General features: G+C 42.5%; 1 protein-coding gene across 4 annotated transcripts in view; it reads right to left on the bottom strand.

The window, feature by feature from the left end:
- Ltbp1 (latent transforming growth factor beta binding protein 1) overlaps window positions 1-25,165 on the bottom strand; it is a 374,464-nt gene that overhangs the window by 127,639 nt on the left and 221,660 nt on the right. For all 4 annotated transcript variants that reach the window (XM_050162976.1, XM_050162975.1, XM_050162977.1 and 1 more), the window contains 2 exons: window positions 10,448-10,550; window positions 7,132-7,203 (listed from right to left, as the gene is read on the bottom strand). In XM_050162976.1, coding sequence (XP_050018933.1) covers window positions 7,132-7,203; window positions 10,448-10,550 — 175 coding nt within the window. The remainder of the gene's footprint in view (window positions 1-7,131; window positions 7,204-10,447; window positions 10,551-25,165) is intronic.

The following is a 25,165-nucleotide window of genomic DNA, read 5'->3' as shown; positions in this document are numbered from 1 at the left end:
ATGCGTTTAGTTTGATACCCAGCACTGAAGAAAAAAAAATGATGTTAAATAATCTATTGTTGGAAGTTCAAAGGTCCTTGAGCTCAGAGATAGCACTAGCGAGCCAGGAATGTGAAACACGCAGGGTTGTCTTTTCAAGAGAAAAGATGTATAACATGTTTTCTGCCCAGAAGTCTGGGAATAGAGATGGCTAATAGCATAGGTATCCCCTGTGCTATCTTTAGGCCAAACTGCCTCCCTCAAGCACAACCAAACTGGAAATATCTAATAGCCTAGATGACCTCTGCTCTATCTGTATTACCAAGACCGCACCAGATCCTCCTTAGGCCCTTAAGATAACACATATAGCCTATATATAAAGTCATCTTTGTGGAAGAAGGGACACGTACTTTGAGGAGAGTTTTGATGTAATCCTAACTCCTTGGGCACAGGGGATTATGTTACACCCAGAAATGTTTTTTCTATATTTTATTCTACTTAAATATGAACCGTCTGATGTCAGGTTCTTGAAGTTTGAACCAATACCAGCTACTGCATCATGTTGAACTGGATTTCCTTGTTGCCTAGCATGGATCGTTACTCTGCCAGCCCTGGAGTTCGCATAAGATCTCTCTCTCTCTTGCATAAGATCTCTCTCTCTCTCTCTCTCTCTCTCTCTCTCTCTCTCTCTCTTTCTCCCTTCTATTAAATAGATAGCAAACAAATTTATAGAATTCAGGAAAACACATAACTAGAGATTCTCCCCAAACAGCCTAAGAATCCAGTCCTGGAAAACATTATAAATAAGCCAATAAGATGGAACAAGACTCCTTCTCCTCTTCATTTAGACATGTATTGCTCAGGTGTGTCCCTTGAACTTCATGACTATATATACCATTTTGTGAAATATTTTTTCTTTTAAAATCACATGTCGCTTTTTAAAGGAGCAAGGGGGTGGCAAATCTAATAGCAGAAATATTCCCTTAAGACCCAGTCTCTGGTATAACTAAGATATTAAATTTTATAACGTGGAGCAATTCACTAAAATCTTCCCATCTACATTTCCCACTCTTGTAACATGAAAAGGCTAACATGATGGAAGGTCATTGGTTAATTAATAGAGAAACTGCTTGGCCCTGATAGGTTAGAACATAGGTGGGTGGAGTAAACAGAACAGAATGCTGGGAGGAAGAGGAAGTGAGGTAAGATGCCTCAGACAGACTCAATAGCTCTCCTCTCTGGGGAAAACACGATGAAGCTCCGACCCAGGATGGACGTAGGCTAGAATCTTCCTGGAAAGTGCACTTTGGTGCTACACACATTAATAGAAATGGGCCAGGCAGTGTTTAAATGAATACAGTTTGTGTGTTGTTATTTTGGGGCATAAGCTAGCCAGGCAGCCGGGAGCTGGGTGGCAGGAAGCGGCCCGCAGCTCCTTCAACACTAACAGAAATAATCCCCAAGTTACTTATAGCGTAACTATTCTTCAGAACAACCTGCCAGTTTCCAGGGTTGAACAAAGGATGGCATTTGACCCATGACATGTTGGATAGGGTAAGTACCCTCATGAAAAATAAATACACATTTGCACATCGTTTTCCTATAAGAAAACATGTGTGTTTAACCAAGTGAGTAGTAATTTACCCCCTATTCTGTGTCACAAGTTGACACAGGATATGAGGCATGTCTGGTCACTAACAGACATTGGGGACAAGGTGAGAGCGGCATCTGAGGATCTTTATACAGAGGGGGGTAGCATAGGGCTTCCTGGAGACTTAGTTGTGTCTGCTTCACCTTGCTGATGGATAGAAATTCCAACATAGAATTCTATCAGCAGTAGGACTTGCATTTGGAGACAGAGGAAAAACTGCCTTGAGATAAATATTTTCCTCAGTTGGATGAGTTGACTATTTAAGAATGTACAGTGGTGTGCTGGATAGTTTTGACACAAGCTAACTTCATCTGAGGGGAGGGAGAAATTGAGGAAATGCCTCCATAAGATAGAGTTGTAGGCAAGCAAGTCTATAGGGTATTTTCTTAATTAGTGATTGATGGGAAAGGGTCCAGTCCATTTTTGGTGGAGTCATCCCTGGGCTAGTGGTCCTGGGTTCTCTAAGAAATCAGACTGAGCAAACCATCAGGAGAAAGCCAGTAAGCAACACCCCTCCATGACCTCGGCATCAGTTCCTACCTTCAGTCAGGATCCTGCCCTGTTTGAGTTCCTGTCCTGACTTCCTTCAGTGATAAACAGTGATGTGGAAGTGTAAGCCAAAATAATCCTTTCTTCCCCAACTTGCTTTTGGTCATGGTATTTCCTCACTGCAGTAGAAATTCTAACTACAACAAGTGAGCTGGGAAAATGGTTGTCTGTGAAGTATTGGTTGCACAATTAAGAAGACCCGAGTTCAACCCTCATTACTCACATAAAAAAGTTAAGCATGCCTACATTTCAGTGCTGGTGAGGCAGACACAGGAAGATCTTTGGGGCTGGCAAGATGGTTAGCATAGCTGAATCGGCAAGCTTCAGGCTTAGTGAGAGACCTTGTCTCAAAAAATATTTGGTAGAAAGCAATTGAAAAGATGGTTAGTGTTTTCTTCCGGCCTGCACACATATGCACTCATATGTTTATAGACCCACATGAACACACACCACACACACACATACACACACACATACTTCACCTAATTCAGGAAGAATAAGACTACTGTCTAAGAGGACTTAGGTATGTAGCAAGGCTGCAAGGAGAAGTCATGGAAGAACACAGCAAAGGTGCAGGGAGAATAAAAGCTGATTGGCCACATGCTGTTAAGTGAGAGAAGGAACACATACTGGGTTGGACATAGTGGCACATGCCTGTAATCCCAGCACCCAGGAGGCAGAGGATTACATGTTCAAGAGATACCTGAACTCCATAATGTCTTTGGGGCCAGCATGAACTCCCTAGGAGGAGTCTAGCTCAATGAAAAAGGAGGAATAAGAGGAAGCAAAGGGAGAGAAGGAAGAAAAATACAAGGAAGAGAGAAATAAAAAATAATAACAAATTTGAAAATGTTCTAAAGATACAAAACTACTCTATGGCTGCAAGAGTTAGAACACTGATTACACCTGGAACAGAGGAAGAAAATGAAATTTCAGGGGGAAACAGGGCAGTTCCAAGGTCCAAGATATATTCTGTGTGTTGACCTAGGAAATAATTGTATAATATGTTTGCTTTGTGATGACCCTAGACACTCTTGTGTAGCTGTGCACTAGTCTGCCCATGGATTACACACTCACTGTAGCTGTGTACTAGTCTGTCTGTGGATTACACACTCATTGCATCTGTGCATTAGTCTGTCCATGGATTACACACTCATTGCATCTGTGCACTAGTCTGTCCATGAATTACACACTCACTGCACCTGTACACTAGTCTGTCCATAGATTACACACTCACTGCATCTGTGCACTAGTCTGTCCATGGATTACATACTCACTGTATCTGTGCACTAGTCTGTCCATGAATTACACACTCACTGTATCTGTGCACTAGTCTGCCCATGGATTACACACTCACTGTATCTGTGCACTAGTCTACCTAACCATGGATTAAATATACTCACAAAAAAGTTTGATAATGAAATTGCTTCATATATAATATAATCATCAGGTAAGTTTCATCTAACAAATACAATGATCCTTAAGAATGTGAAGTTTATTTTTTTGAGTCTAAATAAAATTTGATGATAGGTACACTTTAGGGAACATCTTAGCTATAAAAGGCCCATCAATGGAAGTTTTGGCAATGAATATGACTACCATGAATGTGTCAGTTTTGTTCAGTTATTTTGTTAAAGCAAAACAACCAGAACAATAATAAAATCCTAACAGGAGAAAGTTCCATGGGCAACTTCTTCCTAACTCCTCCTTTGGAGGCTCATCTAGAGTCAATTGACTCAAGCGAATTATAGCCTGCGGACTCAAGATGCCGTCTGAGCGGAGGAACACCATCTTACCCACAGCTCATGACACATCTCCTATCCACGGTAGGAATGCCCCATCAATTAACATCTGTGGAATAGTGAATCACTGGGAAGGTTTTCAAGACTGTCCATGAAAAATTAACATTTATTATAAAATAAATGAAAAAATGTTAACAAAAAAAACCAACAAAAAACTAAGTTTTTTGCCACGAGTGATAAAAGCTGCAAGGCATCTCATATTTATATATTTTGACTCAATCCATACCATGTTTGGCAGGTGATTTTAAGGTAGAAAACAGTTATGTTGAATTTTTATCTGTAAAATAATAAAATTTGTAAGTGATTTTTAGGGATTGCCAAGAGATGCTTGCTTTTTAAAAAATTATTTAGGATTTAGAAGCATATACCCAACTAGGGTTAGGGAGCAGGGTCTCATGTAGCCCAGGTTGGCCTCTGACTCACTAGAGAGGCTTTGAACTGCTCAAATTTCTACTCCTAGCTCCGAAGTGCTGGGATTACAGGCCTTGCCAGCATGCCCAGTTTAATTGTGATGAGGACCAAACTCAGGGCTTCAAAGATGCCAGACAAGCCCACCACCATCTGACCCACATACATCCCCACCACACCCAGCATGTCTGCATCTTAAACACTCTTATTCCATCCCATGATAGGGTGATGGGACGTGAGGGCACTATTGGAAGAGAGGAAGTGCCTAGCATTTGAAGATGTAATCGAAAAGTAGGCATTCTTACTACTTTTTCTAGACAGTATTATTCCATTTATTTCTCATTCTATAAGAAGCCATTAGCAAAATAATCAAATGACAGATGAAGAATGTCATTCTAGATCCACCAGGAAACACAGCTGAATTGCCTTCTATGATAGATGAAGCCGATTGCACCAAGCCCATCAGGCTGAGGAGAGAGAGGCAGCTCTCAGAGCGGCATGTGTATGCAATAAATCACTCTCTTGAAAAGATAATTACTGCATCACTAGAGGAGAGAGGGGAAAATCTTTAAGGGAAGTGATTTGAAAACCGCTCAAGTTAACATGTGCACAGTTGGTTCTTTGTTATTCAGTGCACATTGGTAAAAAGCTGCTTCGGGACTTGAGGGAAATCATGTAATTCTAGTTATTAATCACTTTAATTTTAAATGTGCTTTGTAAACAGAGAGGGGCTAGAGACTGAAAGAACAATGTGGGAAGCACAAGTAATTAGATGCTTAATGGGTTCCCTTTGAATTTCTGTTGGGGATAACAAAATCAAAAAGCCTCAAGGCTGGAGGAAATCTAAGCATACATACGTAATTTGAGAAAGTTCTATTTCATTTTGCCAACTAATAATATCACAAAGAGAGGGAATTAAGCCTTGCTCTCAATAGTGATTACAATAGATTATGCTGAATGAAATCATATTGCTTCATGAGTCAGCCTTCTCTGCAGTGTAATTTAGCAGTGTCTTCTTGGGCTCCATGAAATAGAATGCTCTGTGATACTACAATCCAGAATCTTGCCAGAAAGCACAATGCTGCTTTGCGGGCCTCCTCCCGAGACCAACATGAGCCAGGATGTGGTATTATTAACCAACCATCAGAGGATTTGCTCGACATGAGCCACACTTACTAACGATCACTCAGCCATACCAACAGAAGAAAATACAAGACTCACGAGCATCTCCTGAAGAATTCTCCAGTCTCTTAAAATAACGGCTTGCAAAGTTTCACCTCCACTTTTATTTATTTATTTTTTTTAAATCCAGACTGGATCTTTGTGTGAGGCCCAGAATATCTTAGAATTTACCAGCTTCAGTTCACCTGAAGCTAAGTTTGAGACTTAGCCTATACCGAATGAATATCTAACTCTATGGACCTCAGTATCTCCGTCTGCAATACATACATAATATCACCTACTTCACAAAGACGTTTAAAAGAATAACAGAATAAATAAAAGAAAGTGCTAAATAAACACATTGTACCAGAGAAATGACTAGGATAAAATAATTAGTTATTAAGATAAAATTAATTAATTATTAAGAAAATTCAAGTTTGAGGCCCGCCTGTTCTTTACATTTCCTTTAAAAAAAAAGAGAGAGAGAGAGAGAGAGAGAGAGAGAGAGAGAGAGAAGACAATTAGACAATTAGGTACTTAACACTTTATAAAGTTCCTGACACAGAATTTATTAAGAACCACTAAAAACATTTTAGTTTTATCCCTAAACCATTGGTACTTCCTCCAGTTAAAAACAAACCAATAAGAACTTTCTTATCAATAATAAATAACGCCCTTCTTAATTCATACTGTTTTTTATCTGTAATGAGCTCTAGGCTCCAAGTTCATGACTCAGTAAGGCTGAGTTCTTGGTTGGGGGCAATCAAAATCTACCCAGAAAACAAACTTGGAAGCAAATTCTTAAAAAATAACATAAAGAAATAATTTCAGGACTAAGTAGTAGGAAGAAATCCTAGCTCTGTCTGAGGACTCTTGGCAGTGGTCCCCCCAAATAACTAAATCAAAACTTGAGGATATTGAGTACTGAAGTAGGCACTGGTCAAATTAAGACGGTCTCAGCTCTACTCAGCCACACAAGGGATACTTGACTTTTCAACATGGCTTTAGTTTCTTCACCCAAAGGCCCAAGACTAGATGAATTATGAGGTGTTCCCTAGATGTACAGCCGCCCTATTGTACTATGAAAATGAACCAACAGTATCCAGGGCACCTCACATTTAACTCTCTAGCTTCTCTGGCTGCCTTGGGGACAGAGGTTCATGGTCATATTTAGTTCTTTCTAAATTTGAGATGGGTAGCAATAAATACATGGAATCAGGAAGGGGAACTCTGTTGTGAATTATGGGTCAGCAAGAAAGTACTTCTGCTGTGTGGGTACAGGTACGAGTATCCATGCACCCGGATGACATGACCAGCATGTGGACATCCACGCCTGCAGGTTTTTGCCACAAGTTAATAAAAGGTAAGAGTTCCAGAAGCTTTAAGAGCACAAAGGCAACTTTACCAATCACTTATTAAATGTCAGCATGCTCTTAGCTACATGAAAAGAGCAGGAAGGCATCCACCCACCATGTAAGTGCCACACGCTGGATCATGGAGCACCATATGGCATAACAATTCACGCTTCTAAAATGCCAAGACACCTATCAAGTAAATGTTAGTAAATTCAATAAGCCTTACCTTGACAGAATGTGTTGTTAACCCGCTTGTATCCTTGTAGGCATTCCATCATTTGAGTATATCCGTGATAGGCTGTAAGTGGGGGGAAAGAATCCTGCATTACATGCGGAGTTTAAAATCGGATGGTCTGAAGCCGCCAGATGTGGTGCCATCTGCGGCACCAGTAGACTTAACCATTTGCAGGCTATCAATATCAATAAAGCCCTCCACGACTGCTCTCACCTTGCGCCTGCTTTCAGCATGCTTTCTATTTTGCAATAGCTGCAGTCCTAGGAAGCTGCCAGCAAATCTTTATTGTGCTAACTGAATCATAAGTCTGCTTTGTATTATCTTCCCATTAGTGATTAACTATTCCTATCATAAGACGAAAGCCTCTACAGTGATGTGCTCCAAAGCATGGGGCGTTCAACAGGGAGATGCTGGCTTGTGGAAGCCGCTCCATTTGTCTCTCGGCTTCATGCCCAGTTTTGTCCCTTATAATGAAGACGCTGACATGGGTGCCTACAGAAACTGGGACCTCAGCTGCGAGTCCTTCAAAGACAACATGATCGTATTCAACAGTCTCTTCAAAGGCCTAGAGTCAGGCCAGATGATCTCTGTTTGTCTCTGCTTCGGATCCGATACTAATTTTCTCCTAAATCTGTGTGAAGGCAAGAGACTTGTTTGTACTAAGCACATTGACAGACCAGTTAATGAAATCATTTTCAGATTTAACATTACGCTTTCATAGGAAACAATACTCATCACCAGTGAAAGGCTTTATGTTGTGACTAAACACAAACTTCATTAACTGAAAGCCACTTGAACACTGAAAGCAGAAGCCCAAGGGCATGGCACTCAAAACCATCATAGATGGCAGCCAAGGGATGTCTTCTCTCTTCCAACATGAACATGATTTAGAGAGTAGTACCAACCAAGGGAAGGAAAGAAAGTTTTTACAAACAATGTGAGTTTGACTGTGCCTCTCGGTGGTGAGTCACTTTAGACAATACAAGCAGAAAAAGTGCCAAGATGTTAGATTTCCCTTCATTCCTCACAACCACGGCCCTGAAACCAAGCTGAGGTCTTTAATTCATACATCAAATGAGCTAACCTATGGACTATTTTCATCAACATTTGGTTAAAAGAGCAACTTTGCTTTTTCCCATTCCACTGACATCGCCAGCAAGACTGAACTGTGGTGCTAACAGCACCATATAAAGCAGCAAATTCATTCCCAGATGATGCAATGTCAGATAGAAATGATGGGAGGTCAGGAATGGCCTTAGGAATTAAATGGGGAGGGAGGCGATATGGACTCCTTTGCCTTTGACCCCTGACATCTGTCACTCTGGGCTCCTTTAGAATTTAGAAAAGAGAAGAAATAGAAATAGATAAAATTTGGAGAAAAGATGCAAAAAAGCAAGCACATGAGAAAAGAAAACAAGGGGGAAGATGGAAAAAGTTTTAAGACATAGAAACTTAGATCGGAACCCAATTTGGAGGATCTTTTCACCCTCATCCTTAGAGTTAACCGTGGGAAGCATGCCACCACCCACAACATTAGACAAATTCACATGGCAAATAAAGGGTGCATGGCTCCTAAAAGAGAGGGCAATGTGATTTCCACAATTTAGATGCACATTCCTGGCTGATGGCTCATCAGATCAACAGGAAATGACAGCGGTGGCAGTCAAGTTCATACCACCCCAAATCTAAACACCATGTCCTTTAAATGATTCTAGATAGATCCCAGAGTTCCCTTCGGTAAGATAACTTAGGTAAACAGGTCTCCATGTAAGGTGTCTATATTGCTAATCATGACTCAGTCATTTCGGAAAATCTATTTCCTCACTGCTGAGCTGTCCATGTGGTTACTCTTCCTTTTAGGGAAGAACCAACTTTCACAAACTTTAGCAGCAATTTCTGTAAATAAATCCTCTAAGAAACACTAATAGCACCAACAAACTTAATGAAATCAACTTCAGGTCTTCAGAGAATCTGAATATATGAGAAACTAGAAGTCCAAAAGGTGGATAGACAAAAGGAAGGAAGGAAGCAAGGGAGGAAGGAAGGGAGGGATGGAGGGAGGGAGAGAGGGAGGAAGGAAGGGAGGGAGGGAGGGAGGAGAGAGGGAGGGAGGGAGGGAAGAAGGAAAGAAAGAAAAAGTGTCTACAACATATTACTATACTGGGAGAATAGTATAAAAGAGGGAGAAATTCTGAGCCAGCAGGTTTTTTTTTTTTTTTTTTTTAGGTTAAACAAAGAGGTTTAAAAGGCAAGTGAGGGGCTGGAGAACTAGTCAGTAGTTAAGAGCCCTTGTTGCTCTTACAGAGTACAGGGTTTCAGTTCCCAGCATCTGCACAGTGGTTCCCAACATCCACAACTCTACTTCCAGATCTGACAACCTCTTCTGAATTCTTTGGGTACAAGGTCCAAATGGGGAACACAAATGTGCTTGCAAGCAAAACCCTCATACATATAGAATAGAATCAATTTACTTTTAAAAGTGTCAAAGACAGCTGCAACTATTACTCCAATCAACTATTACTGAAGATGAATAAAATCATCTGATTTAAGCAAGTGAGATGTCCCTTTCGAAATAAAAGTCTTTTTAGAAATGTCAGCAGGAGTCAATGCTACATTCAAAAACTAAAGTTACAGTCTGTTACAGAGAAGATGGGAATAGAAAGGCATAAGCCTGGATTTATTCAAATAGCAGCTTCTTACGGGGCACTCAGGGCAAATCCCAGCATGTTGGTATTGCAGCCACTGAAGACAAGACTGGGGCAGTACCACGATGGTGTTAGGAAAAAGGGAGCAAAATACTGGGCTCCATAATTACACATATCGTTCCCACAAGTCAATAACCAGTCAATTCCTCATCTGCGTTTCTTTTCATGAAGGGGGATATCTGTAGCAGAATGAAATCCATAGCCTAAGTTGTAGATAATCACAAAATTCCCATTTAAGAATCAAACCTAATAAACAGTAACTGTGCTGTCTTTTAAAATAGGGTTTGCAACACCTGTTCACCGTCTTAAAGCCATCTACTTCCTAGTCCCCAGGGCCACAAGAGCTGATTCTGCCCATCAGTTCTTCACAATGCTCCCCCACATAGGGAATTAAACTGCCGAAGGCAACTGATGACTCTGCATATTTAAAAAAAGAACCGATATGAAGGTTTTAACTGTCTTGCAATGCACATCGTAGCACTATGTTCTGGACGGCAGCCAGAGATTTCCTTGAAGGTCTCAGAAATTCAGCATTAGGAGTCGCGGTAGGAAAAAGAGGTACGCGCCATTAACCAGCAAAGGAATGATGGCGTGTAGCTTACCTGGCTTCTTGGGGCATTTCTGGCATTTGTTAAAGCCCCAGGAGGTCCCCACTGTCCCACAGCAGTCTTCTTGCTTGGAAAGGCCAGGGAGAGCTTTGCCACACTGCAATGAGGTGTGAAAGGTGGGGTTAACCAAGTGCAGACTGCTCAGCCCCAGAGCTGGGGGGCTTCCCAGCCACTTTATAAACAGTTCCCTTGATACCACGCAATTACAGAGGCAAAGAATGGCTATAAAACCTGGGGGCCGAATACCAGGGTGTAGTCGGTAGGACACAGAAGTGAATAATCACATCTCCATATATGAACTCTTTTGCATTTTTAAAATCTCATGAAAAGCTGAAACAGGGACACGGGACCATGTTCGAGGCTTCTGGTTTTTACCACTTGCCTGGATTTTCCTTAACTGCGCCCTGCCCCTCACCTGGGGAATAAATGTCAGCTTTCAGGTTTCCCCACAACAATTGTTTGTCCAAAGCGTTTTTCATTGGCTTATTCTTTCACTGATCATTGGCTCTGTATTTATCTAGCACTTATAATATGTCCTGTGAACTGGGGTACAAAAATGGACATATGCACTGGACAGCCATCAAACTACAGAATCAGCTGTGAAGCTGACAAGGAAGAGATCACAAAACCTGAGGAGGACCAAGAAGGGACAGGCCAGGAAAGAGACGACTATAGGCTGAGCCAAATCTGTTCTGGCAAACACTAATGTTCCAGGGAGACGGGCCAAGCTAGGAAAGGGCTGGCAATTTTAATCAAGACCAGCCCAAGTAGGCAGAATGGGTACCCTTAGGACTATGCTTCTATATTGTCAAATATTAAGGTCAGGTGAGACTCCTAGTCGACCATAGATCAGGTGACCCTCAGGCAGGGGACTGAAGTTACTTAGAACTACCTTGAAAATCGATCTTGTCCCGCAAGATCACCCAAGGACCAGATGGCAATGAGACTTACTTGACTCTCTCTCCCAAGCTGCACAGGGTAAGCTCACACCCTATGTCTCTGTCTTGTGTGCAAATGTGGAGTACATAAGCAGTTCCTCTGCTTTGTCAAAAAAAAAATCCTCAGGTGGTTTCAGGAGTCATCGTTTCTAAGAGAAATCTGGTCACAAAAATCTGCCGACTAATGACATCCAGCGACGTTGTCTGATCTTACCGCCAGGCAGGACAGAGAAGTCCCCTCTTGTCCCAGTTTAGGTTGTATCTTATATTGCCTTCCACCTCTGAGCATCTATTTAGGCTTGGCAAAGGACACTTTCTGATTGTCTGAACAACTCAGGTCTGTTTGAATGCCACACACACATGTGTTCTCTCTCTCTCTCTCTCTCTCTCTCTCTCTCTCTCTCTCTCTCTCTCTCTCTCTCTCCCTCCCCCCTTTCTCTCTCTGGGATACTATCATATTTTTCTTTTCTACAACTTTATTTCTACCACGAGAATCAGGTAGAACCACTGCCTCCTCCATTCATGATTCATTTTCTTTACGTCAAAGGTAATTCTACAGAGCTTCACTGCTACCAGTTTCAGTCCCGGGCTATGTATTAATGACTTATTATTTTTATAGTCCCCAAACAGGATACATTTCAGATACTCAGTAATGCTGAGTGGGAAAACCCACCAGAGGTTAGCGTACAGGCCCCAGGACAGGGGGCTGTGCACAATGAGGGAAAGTTAAAGCGAATGGTGATCCCTAAGGAGAACAACAAGGTGCAAACTCCACCTAGCAGGCAGGCCTCCATGGACAGTGTTTCCTTCCTGCTAGGTCCAGACATGCCTCATGCTGACCGGAGCTCTGAGTAATTACATACACAATTCATAAAGCAAAACCACATCACAGAAGACCAACTAGGGTAACAGAGTTTTAGATACAGCATGACGTTGATGTCCTTAAGCTTTTACAATTTTATATGATTTTTAATAATTTTTCCAAAAGCAGTATGTGATAGTGGTTCCAACAGTATTTGAGATACTCTAGAGGGCTGGATACAAACTCTGGCTCTAGGACTCCATACACACAGTAAGATGAATTTTCGTATCCATCACACGGAATACATAATAGCACCTCTCGATGTGGTCATGAACTTGAAAAATAAAAATCTATGTACAATGCTGAGTACAATGCCTGACACATGTAAGTGCTAAGTAAGCTGTCACCCCAGTCACTATCATTTATCACTATTATTGGCACCATCATCATCGAAAAATTCCTTGTTGAAGATGTCCCGCATCAGATCCAAACTGTCAGATTCTTCAGGGAGTAGGGTGCATACGAATGGATTGCAGTGGACTGCGCCCTTTCTGTGAAACAAGCTGTTTACTCTAACTGTCCACTTAAAAGTACCATAGTCGACAAGAAATGCAGTTCTAGGAAAAAATGGATTTCCCTGAAATAAAAGGTAGTCCCAATGACATTTTGAGTTGGTCTAATTTTGAAAAGAACCTAAAAATATCCATAATAGCACCTGGGGGAAAGTGAACAAGGCCAAAGTCACCACTTCCATGACACCTGCAGTTATTTCACGGACAGAAGGAGATAGGCATGCTTTTCTTGAAAGAGACAGGAAAGCAACTCCGCTGGTTGGATGCACGTAGACTGTGTGACTGTTACAAACAAGTGCACCGACAGGGAAGCCTGTTTGCGGGGAGTTCTTTGCTAGCTGTGGCCACACCGTGCTGACCGTGCTGAGTGAGACTGTTCCGATCCCAGCGCTGGAGCTGTGCCAGGTCCGAGACAGGAAGCACAGGTGCGCAGGTAGACAGCTGCACACACACACATCCCACATAAAAGAAGGGAAAAAGTCAAGGTGAAAACAAACTACCTGAATCTGGAATGTTGTCCAAGTCCCTGAGCTTAACCATAGACAATTTAAACCCAGAGCATGAAGGTCAGGAGCAGGAAAGGACAAGGGACAATGGCTCAGGTATAGACAAGGAACAAACAGAAACACAGAAGCCTCCATTGCTGAAACCCAGCTGCCAACATCTGCTTAACATTCTCTCCCAGTTTCATAAATTGGTTGGGCTTATTTGAGACACCAACTGCTTTGCACACAGCTCATTCTCGTACCAGACTTTGGGCTCTTCTCTTAATCAGGCGAAGCACTCAACACTTGCCGGTTTTATATGCTCAGAATGTTAGTAGCAGTTAAAATCCAATTTTCACCTTGGATTCCTAGAATGTTTTATTTGGTAGGACAAAAATAAATCATTTCCCTCTACTGGGCCTCCAGAAAGGTACAAGGTTTTCATTACATGATCCAAGCCGCTTTATCCCATGGCTTTGTTGTTGCAGGTCCATAGCCAAGAGCAGCACAAGGCATCCAAACTGATGGAACAAATGGGAGGCGTAGGTGGTACCATGGCACTGTGTGTGTCTCGAAACTGGGTCTACACAGCGCAGGATTGAGCTAGGAGGGATGAAGTCATGGTTATAAAGCCCAAGGTTTTCTATCGGTCCCATCAACTGTTCAAGCATAAAGAGGCTTCGGTGTATAGCAAGAAATGTGACGTGAAAGGTCTCTGTGGTCACACTCTGGGCTTTTCCCCAGACACTGGACGCCACAAGTCTTATCTGAGTGTTGTCAGAAGTACCCAGAGGGGCAAAAAGTTAGGCTAACAGATGTCTCTCCCATACCATAGGGCCACAGTGGAGAGAACAAGCCAGGACAGAATGTGGTTGGGGTGCTCTTGTGGAGACTGGGAAGTTCTACTTCTCAACAAGCTGTGCTCCCACAGACATGGCCTGCCCTAGCCATATTCATAGTGGGGGGGGGGATCCAAGTGGTTTTTACCAGTTAAAAACACAAGTAGACTAGATAGACTTTCTCCCATGCTGTTAGTCAACACGTTCTCAAAGAAAGACTGTCAAACACTTTAGAACACATCTTATGTAAAGCAACCCAGTGGAAAACGTATACCTTGTACTTAACTCTACCAGGTCAAAGAGCAACATGCTCTACCTCCCCAGAAAACATCCATCCGTGTTAGTGAGGCGACACTAATCCCATATGTTTGCTAGGATCCAAGTAGGGCAGGCAAGCAGAGTGTTCAGGCAGCTGTGACGATCGGCTGGAAAATGGAGCAGTGATGCATGTGGACACTTAGCAGTGCACATGTCGGCATGATGGCACTGTGGAGGTACATTAAACACGCCTATTGCATGCCGATGGTTTTCAGCAGGCCCGAAAACCCCAAATCACTGGATTTCACAGTGTCGACAATCTTTCCACTGTAAATGTCTCTACCTAAGAGAGATGGTGACCTCTTTGGTGGGAGCTAAGTCTGATGGATCATCTCTCAGGAATGTAAGAGACAAAGCAAATGACCTCTATGGTTTCTTGCAGGCTTAAGACTCTGAGGTCAGTATGTGCTGCTAGGTTACACGACTCCGTTTAGAAAATACAGACTGGTGCAGGAGAGAGCCAAGTGCAAGGACTTCTGTTGTTCTACCAGGGCCAGGTCTGGGCTGATGCTCTCCTAGCCCTCTCTCCTTTGTCTGTTTTCTACTTCCTCATCTCTAGAGTCTTCGCCAAGTCTCAACCTCCGCTGACTAGACTTAGGCAAATAAGACAACGGGGAGAAAATCCAACAGCTCTACTTGACCTTGATTTCTGAAAGACCGGGTGTTGAAAATAAACCTCAGTCTCTTCTTCTCCAGCTATGTTAATAGGGTTTGTACTCCAGAAGGTCAGATCACTGAAGAACTATAGATGTTTCATACAATACGTGGGGTTAGAGAGATCCTTCGTGAGCACCGAAGGTTATGGGAGTTTCTGAGAAGCTAGAGCATGTTGCTATTTGAATTGCTAGAGTTGAGAGCATATTTCACAATGCAAAATAATTATAAGCAATGGTATAACGGCCTTTAATTGCGTAACTAATTATCAATAATCAATTGATTATGGAAAATGTGCTTAAAATCTTTTTACCTGCTTGAGAATATACCTCTTTAGACTTTAACCTGAGTTTTGAGGTGAAACCACAAAACTTCGCAATCAAAGTTAAATTGTGATCATGGTCCCCTTTAGAGCCTCACAAATCCGGGACTGGAATCAAAATTCAAAACTGACCACCCGGTAATGTGAGCTTATCATATTCGACAGTGAAAAAGCTCTCTTTTAGAGCTGCTTGAAAGATGCACGGTAACTGGGAGAAGCAGTTATAAACATTGGAGCATGGTTTATGACTTGCGCAGTAAAACCGACACTCATTTGCTTTGCTGTGTTAGGTCCTGGAGAAGGAAAGCCCAGGAGTCAAGAAAAGAGACGAGTGCTGCCTGAAACCCATTAGACCCCGTCAACACCCCAGCTCTCTCACTAGTAGCGGGGTTTTCCACAGATCATCCTGCTTCTCTGAGCCAGTACACAAGAGGCTCGAGAACAGAAATCCTGGCCTCACAGTGTAGTGAGAGTGAATGATGGAGGACTAGGAGGTGTGGGATATCCCACACCACACTTGGTTGAGCAGAGTGTAGGCTGAATCCCAGGTCTCATTCATCTGCTCTCCAGCATGGGTAAAATTATAACCATGCTCAAGGGTCCTACCATCTTATAGGCTTTGAGAATGTTTCTGGTAAAATTGTTCAGATACTTCACTATGAGAAGGATCACCCCCAGGAAGGCAGTACAATGTCAAGGACCTACCGTTTAGTCTCACTAATTAAGACATTGAAAAATGACAATACAGAAATCATCCTTATCACATGCATGTAGCTCATTTGGTTATCAAAAACTATTCTATAATGAAGTAGAAATACTTTAAGCTAGAATAGAGGACATCTTCTCAAGAGGAAAACATGGCACTAAGTCAATGGAACAAATAAACCTAAAATGTTAAAGCCATGCAGAGTTTTAAAAATACTCCCCGGAGGTCACTAAAGGAAAACACAGGGGGAAAATAGAAGTCTGGAACATTGTAACCCTTGCAAAAGTACACAAGTCTGGGCTCAGGCAAGTGTTGAAACAGGGAAGTGACTTGATGGTACTACTGGGGAGAGAGACTCCGGAGGGGCATAACTGCTCTCCCAAGGCAGAGGGCCAACCACCAACTGTGAGCAGACAGGGTAAGCATAGAGGACGGCAGCTGGACCTGAAGGAACACAGAGAGGGTACAGAGAGCCAGAAAACAGGGTGGTGCTAAGTTACGGAGAATTTCCCAAATTTGGGGCTCAATTTCAAGTTGGATCTAAAAATCAGGAGACAGAGAAGTAATCACACTGGTTCTTTTCCAAAGCCAGTTAAGTTTTATATTACTTCAGAAAAAAATACCTGACATAGTTTAAGGAACAGTAGATAGAGGAATATTGATGTCTAATCAATAGAAAGAAAATAAAAGTCCTTAAATAGGTACGGTTTGGGGCCTGGGAGATGGCTCAGTGCAAGTGTGAGGACTCCAGAATTTGGATTGCCAGAGTCCAAGGCAATGCCAGGTAGGAAGAGTAGCCTACTGTGATCCAGCTCTGCAGAGGCAGAGAGAGGGGGCATCCCCAGAACAAGCTGGCTTTCTGAAGTTGTCAGAACTGGTGGGCTCCAGCTTCTGGAGGAGACCCTACCTCAACAAATGCGGTAGAGAATGATCAAGAAAGACATTGGATATTAACTTCAGACTGCAGCATGCATGTTCAGACATGCATACACACCACATACCCACAAACATACACATCAAAAAGGGAAGGCATAGCATTCTGCATCTGATAATCAGAAGTGTAAAAGGTGACCAATCACAATAGAGTATATCATTCCTGGGAAATGGAGAAGAAATTATATTTAAGGTAAACACATTCAGGAATATTCAAAAAACCAAAAAAGGATAAAGCTGAATTAAAGGGCCTTTCATTATACTTCTTAGATAACAGTGGGAAGTTTAAGTTCAGCAAATGATTTTATTCACACAACAAATACTGTTCAGACACTATCTAGAGCAGGGGTTCTCAACCTCCCTAATGCTGCGGCCCTTCAATACAGTTTCTCACACTGTGGTGACTCTTAGCCATAAAATTATTTTCGTGACTACTTCATAACTGTAATTTTGCTACTAATGTAAATGCTTTTGGAGATAAAGATTTGCCAAAGTAGTCATGGCCCACATATGAGAATATGTGAAATCTGAGAAATATGAGAAAATACGAGAAACACTGATCTAGGAAACCCTAACACCAAATGAAACCCCAGACTTCTACCTATCTGCCAGTTTTAGTTCATTTTCAAAGGTAAACTGACCATTTTTAAAGTCTTCCGTGTGTGATGTGTATGTGTCTATGTGTGTGCGCATGCTCATAAGTATTCATGTATGAGACTATATACCCCATGAAAAGATGGCGTAGCAATGTAGAATACCAAAAGAACACACGACAAGGAACCAGGAAGCCTCAGTGTTGGTTGTAACTGCTACAAACTCAATAGAAGACACTAAGTGGATTAACTCTCTGAATGTCAGTCTCTTCATTAATAAGACTGCAAAAACATCCCAAACAATACATAATTAATGTACTTAAATGTCATGACCTTAAGGAGGTCACAGTGCAGGATTGAGGCTGCAGGGAATAATGGTGAAAAGTTTTACTCTGTCACAGTCACCTGATAAAGAGCAGTGTTCCTTAAATGTCCCCTGCCTACAAGCCTGACTAACTCGAGCCCATAGCCTTTCTGACTATCCTCAAAGAATGAGCTGAACCCACTTCACCAGTGGTCACTATAACATAATTCTACCTTCTCTTGCCAATTTGTACATACGAAAAAGCATCTAGCTACCTGAAATTAGGTATGGTTCTTAAATGAGTCCTGTCTGGTTAGTAAGGATAGTGACAGCACTCATTTTACTATCAATGAGCAAATTCTCAGCAGTATTCGTAACATTCATAGAGATGCGGATTTTGCATATATGGAGCATGCATGCAAAGGCACATGATGGCCCATTCACCCACATCACACAGCTATATCCTCTTAAAAGTCACACGCTAGTCAAACATGCTGACACAAAACCTTGAGGATTTTAGCAAGCAAAAACATCACCCTCACTCACTACTATGACTCTGGCTGAGGGAGAAGGGTCGTATTTATTAGGGATCTTCTACACCTCTCCACAAAAATGAGACTAAAGGCCTTCATGGAGAAGCTCTGGTTGTGCATAAAAGACTGGATTCAGCTGGCCCACCCCAGGTCTTCGCTGCTATTAACATTCCCAACCTTTCACAATGATAGAAACTTCTCTGCTCTGGCAGAGTAACTCCTGTCCACCTTCCATGCAGAATGGCTCTGGCTCCAAATTAAACTGGAAAGCCTCACCAAGAGCCCTTCATAACCCGGCACTAAAACGTAAAATACATCTATTTTTATGTACCAATGCTAAATGCTCCAATTTTGGGAACACTATTATTAATGCAAAGAGAGCAACATATTTGCTAAACTGGTTCTAAGGGTCCATCTTCCTCACGGAGACCTCTGTACCGTGGCTCACTGGCACGGTAACAGGCACTGTCCCATAAAAAGAATGAGAAAATGCTTAAATGCTTCCAGATTTTCTAAAAGAACTTGTAAAAGAAAAAAAAATTGCTTTGGCTTCAGCAGAACATTCTTCATGGGCAAGCTTTTTTTTTTTTTTAATCCAACCAGCTTTCTTTTATTAGAGTAATTAATACAATGTTAGGCATGTGGGGTATCTGATATATGCATAATCCTCTGATATTTCAGGGTATTGATTTTATAAGCTATCTGCTATGACTAGGGCATTAATAGCTGGAAATGCATCCACAGTGATTTCTGACAGTCTATTTGCTTAAAGCCTACTGAAACCATACCATGAACTTCAAACAGCTCCAGACAAGAACTTTAGTTTATGAAATGGTATTTTTAAAGTGGCATAGGTTTTTCGTGTTAACAGGCAAAGGGGAAAGTATTCTTAAGGTTCTAACACGGGATTCTCCTTTCTATCTTTCCTGTCTACTTTCTCCACCTCTGAGATTTGGGCGTTCTGACAGACAAGCCTTCCAGGTTGGGGATCTGTGTGATGTTGGCCTTCCTGTGCTGCTAAAGCAATAAGTAAGTTCTATCATGATGCTATTGTCACATAATTCCCACTAGGTTTTCTTCTGAAGGAAAGCAACACAGACCAGGCCAGGGAATACAGTGTCAGAGAGCAAATAAGTCAAATTTATTTCATTTTTTATTATTATTAAGTTTAATTTGTATAACAATACTAGATTCATTATGACATTTTCTTACATGTACATCCTGTTGAATTTATTTGAAATTCTATTGCCAAACAAAAAGCTTTGGTAGGTGAGAAAATAAGATGGGCATATAGAAATGCCTGCTGTTACTATGGTAACTAGATCACCCCCCCCCCCAGACTGACAATAAAGGTTTGTTTATTTCTTTAACTACACTGGGTAATTTTCTGTTAAGTTTCATTCCTTAGCAGTTCCCTTTGGGTCTCTATAGAGATGGAAAAAGGGACAAAGGCCACCTAAGGCCTCACAGCACCATGCAGAAGCACAGGCCTTCCATTTGGCTAAGCTTTCATTGTTTCTGTGTCCCGCCCAAGCACACAGAACTGAAAACTGCTAATTACCTGTGGCTTGGGTGGAATTCGTGGAGAAAAACTGAACGTCACAAATAAAAGCAACAGGTTCATTTCTATCCCCGGGAGCAGGAACTACCTTGTGCTCTCCACTGCCCTTTCCCTGACAACAGGAACAATATTGCCCACCAAACAGCCGCTGGCTTCCCCGCATATCCCAGGCTCTTCAACAGACGTGCCTACCTGGCTGCCGTAACAAACTAGCGACACTAGGTGACTTTGTGTGTGTGTGTTTGTATGTGGGTGTGCCGGCGTGTGCAGAGGTTAGAGGTCAGCCTTGGTATTGTAGCTCATACGCTGCACACCTTGCTTTTGAGGCAGGGTTTCTAAGTAGCCTGAAGCTCACCAAGAAAGCTAGGCTGGCTGGGCAACAAGCTCCAAGAAACTTCCTGTTTCTGGGATGGCAAACCCCCACCACCATGCCTCTGCCTCTCTCTCTGCCTCTCTCTCTCTCTCTCTCTCTCTCTCTCTCTCTCTCTCTCTCTCTCTCTTGTTGTTGTTGTTTTTTAACGGATTCTCCAAACTGAATTCATGTCTTTGCATTTGCATGGCAGGAACCATACAACCAATCTTTCTCCCCAAACCAGCTCATGGCTTTGACAACAGACATTTGTTTTCCAGTTGTAGAGCTTGGATTACAGGACTAAGGGGTTGGTTGCATGGTCAATTCCTGTCTTATATTCAGCAGCTGTTTGACTCTGTGCTCACATGATCTCATTGCTCATGAGTCTGCAGGAAGAGAGATAGAACACGGGCGAACATTCTGCTATCCTTTCTTCTAATGATATTAATCCCATCCTGTCATGGTCCCACCCTTATGATTTCATCCAACCTCAAGTATCTCCTTTTAGCCTCTACCCCCTAATATAGTAACCATCAGTGGTTTCAGTACATGGAGTTAGGGAATATGCCTCAACCCACAGAGTTATCAGGACCGTGTAACTGACCAGTGAGGAGTGAAAAATGGAATGACTGTTCCTAAAAGCATCTCTCTTCCTCAGCTACAGGAATCATGTATTGTCAGGGTTCTATTCTGGCGAAGTTGAGGTATTCTGAGTCATAGAGCAATGCTATCACCATCCTCAGCTAAGGTCCCCAAGGAATGTGGAAGGCAGAGTCTTCTGCTTTCCTGTATCTAGACAAGCCCATGCAAAACGTAAGCACATGTTAGGTTTTTCACCGTTGCAAAGCCTGTCCCAACTGGCACAGTGTGGATACAATTAGCAGTGATTCATATGTGCCCGTTACTCAGCTCATCCTAAGTGGCTTTGCCCTCATGAAAAGTACAGGCTTAACGGGAAGAGGAACAAATGCAGCTACTTGAACACAATTGAATTAGAAATAATCTGCCTAGAGTCTAATGTGACAAGAATTCAGAGAAGGAGCAGAGCACACTGGAGAAAACTCTTTGGAGGAAATGACAGTGAAGGGGACCTATCTCAAGTCAGGACAGGTTGGAGACAACAGAACAGGTATTCACGATAACTGATATTTGTCTAGATTGCTCTGTTCATATGTCCTGTGCATGCATCAATAGTGCCTATGATTGCCAAAAAAGGGGGAAAGACGTCAAAAGTGTCACAGCAGAAGAAGACAGAACTCAGACATCTCAGGAGCTTTCCCAGGCCAAAATGCGATGAAATGGGGCCAGAGATGCGGTGAGTTTGCTAAAATGGAAGGCCAGCTACAGACCTGGACTGAGTGAGTCAGCACACACTAGTCCCGACTTCTTTGGGTCTCGAGTTTCACATAACTTTGATGGGAGGCAAGGATACATACTTTCCCTTTCTCCTACATTGTTTCAGAGGTCAAATATGGCCATGACCATGAACGTTCTCTGTCATCTATCAATTTTATAAAAATGTGCTGGTGTACGAGCAGGCTTGCCTCAAAGCCACAGAATGCGAAGACTGTGTTCTTAACCATGTAAGCTAGCCCATTCTAAATAAGTCCTTTATAAAATGCTTCTTCTGGAAGCATTGCCGTCTTGTTTGAAATATTTGGAGCTCTTAGAATACGCTTCAGAACTTAGGCTTTGTTGAAAACACTCCCGGTGATGGCAAATCCTTGAAACTGGAGTTGACTTGACCATTCTAAACTTTCAGATTCCGTAAGAAAATAAGTGATATGAAGATGGCCAGCAAAGACAAATTCTTACTCAGCTCTGTCATGGTTTTCCCTCCAGCTCTGGCAAGTCAGAACTGTACAATAGCAGAGTTGGAGAGATGGCTCACTCAGCGGTTAAAAATACATACTGCTCTTGCAGAGGATCTGAATGCAGACCCAAACACTATGCCAGGGCGTTCATAGCCTCCTGTAACTGCAGCTTCAGTAGATCTGGTGATTTCTAGCCTTTGAGAGTACCTGAACTCATGCACATCCCACACACATACACACATAAATAAAACCAAAATAAATCTTAGAGAAACTATGCAGAGGCAGTACCACTAGGGCAAATACGCAGCCTCTGGAGATGATCTTAAAAAAGCAAATACGCAGCTTGCACATAAATACTTTTATACAACAGAAGGAGGCAGAAGTGGAAAGTGGAAGTGTAAGAAAAATGCAACACTATTATCATATCAGGAACGGTGCAGGCAGATAGGAACAAATCTTATCTTTCCTCAAAATACCTCATGAAATTGTTTTCTATCACTACTGTCTCACGAGGCAGATTCTAACTGTTCTCTCTTAGTAACCCAGACGATTCTACTTCAGTTTAGAAAATATTAATTCCATCCAGTGGAACAGGGACAAGAAATGACTTTAGCTCCTAGAAATACCAGCAGTGATTCTTTAAATATTCTTAGAGTGTATAGACTCTCAAACTCCATCAAGACAAGCTATGTTTTCTTCAAACTCCCTTCGACATACTCATGACTTTGCCAGTATCAGAAGTGACTTACCAAAAGCCCCAAACTCTGTCTCATAATTATTTTCAATGTCTGTTCCTGTGCAAAAACCAAGAATCTAGTAATTAGTAGGTTTATGGTTTTGGTATGCCCTAAAGGTAAAATATGGGAGCTTGATGATATTCCATGTCATGGCAAAAGTATTTTCATGGCCAATAAAATGGAAAAATATCTGAAAAAAGAGTCAGGGAAACCCAGTGATGTGGCACAGACTTGCTTCTAGATGGAACAGATCAGGTAGAGTGAAGATTCGAGGCTAGCGAGCTTTGTGGCACCTCCAAAGCATCTGCCTGGGTGAAGCCCTGTGCACGGGGCTCTGGGAAGTACCTTGTCTGAGTCCCACCCATTCTGTGAAGACTACTACCCCAGTTCTGAGAATCTATACTTGACTTCCCCAATGCCTGAGCCCCACTTTCCTGACCCAAGTAAAACTAGCAGTTCTCGGCTCTGCTGGCGGGAACCCAGTGACAGGAATGCATGGCGTATCTCCCATGTGGTGTTTCCCCCTTTGGATCCTACCACTGTGCTTTGCTGAGCTTTCTCTGCTTCAGGCAAGAGGGCCTCTCGCAGGCTGTCTGACCGAAGCTACTGGAACAAGACCAGCGAACCCTTAAGAACTCCAGCACCTCTCACTGAGATGTACGTGACAACTTCAGCAAAATCTTCTGCGATTGACACGGGTAAAGTCGGGCAAGGGTGGATACAAAGAGCAGCCATGTTAGAGTCACTAGAGCCACGGACTCGCTAGCACTCAAGTGTTTCTTGGATTACGACAGGGGAGCACTGGAGAGGGCACTGAAGGAAAACGCAGATGGCATAGAAAGTGGCTGGTGCTGCTGACTTATTCCACCAGAGGAAGGCCAAACGTCAGTAAATGTGATCAGCATACCCAGACTGGGAGCTCTGTTTATGGAGATGGCAGATGATGGGGAAAGCCAGCTCTGCCTTCCCAAACCTCTGGCTAGGACCACCTCTAAATTACCATGAAAATCACCGCTCTGACCCAAGCTCACTTCACCGGAGCAAGCTCAGCCCTAAAGACACAGGGTGTTGGTCAACGGCAAGGGGAAAGAAGACCACGTATTTACTTTCGCTTTCTGCTGAGCCAGGCAGCAAACTGCTATCTCCAGATAAGAGCACTATATAATTGAGAGGTCATTTTATAAGCATTTATTCTTTTAAAAAGTTTTATTACACTTACGTATGCATTTCATTTTGGGGATGGTAACTGCACGTGCCACACCGTGCCTGAGGTCAGAGGAAAACTTGTGGGAGTCTGTCCTCTCCTTCCACCTGTGAGGCCCAGGGCTCGAACTCGGGTCACCAGGCTTGCCAGCAGGCATCATTACCCACTGGACCATCTCACCAGACCCACATTTATTCTTTAGTCATCCACTCTGTTTTAGTAGTTCCTGGACTCCATTTAGGGAAATAAGCAACGCGAAAGGGTTACGATAATGCCAGCATGCTGCTGGGACAAAGCTAAGATTTCTGTTTTAGCTCTAGGCTTCACTCCATTAACATAGAGTCAGACCAAAATATGTAGAAATTAAAGAGCAACTTTCTAAGCAAAACTTAGCGTCCTAGCTCTTTTAACTGAGCAATAAATTATTTTCCCATCACCAAGAAACTAGTTTGAAAGCCTACAGCCCATCTCCCTTTCGTTCCTCTCCCTCCCTCCTTCCCTTCCTCCCTCCTTTCCTCCCTCCCTCTCTTTTTCTAACAAGTACATGAGCAGGCCTCATATCTACTTCCCCAATAGTCTCTCATTAGTCTCTAAGGGCTTAAATGTAAAATGACCTCAGAGTCTTGCATTCTTGAATAGGTGGTCCCCAATGATGAGGCTATCTGGAGAGGATGTGGCAGCTTTTGGCCTTGGGGCATAACTAGCATACTAGATCACCATAGAGGCCTCATGAGAGCTAGATCTTAGCCTGAGCTTGGGTTGATGCCGCTGTCTGGTTTCACATTCTCAGAAAGATGGGAAAGCCATGCCATAAGCTCACAATACCTGAGACTAAGGCACCAGAACTCACCAATATTGTGAAGGCTATTCCCTCAGAGCTAACCAAAGCAAACCATTCCACCATAGGCGTTTTGCTTTGTTTTTGGTCAGGTATTCTGTCGTAGCAATGAGAAACACAATAAATACAGAATCCACGCAAATAAAGCTAAGAAGTTTTTCTTTCAACTTTCTAAAAAGTACGTTGAGCCATGCAATTAGGATATTT

The sequence above is a fragment of the Alexandromys fortis genome, unplaced genomic scaffold (genome assembly GCF_014885135.2).
Source record: "Alexandromys fortis isolate MF-2015 unplaced genomic scaffold, M_Fortis_MF-2015_v1.1 scaffold_148, whole genome shotgun sequence".
In the NCBI taxonomy this organism is placed as follows: Eukaryota; Metazoa; Chordata; class Mammalia; order Rodentia; family Cricetidae; genus Alexandromys; species Alexandromys fortis.
This window is presented reverse-complemented; position numbering and strand designations above follow the sequence as displayed.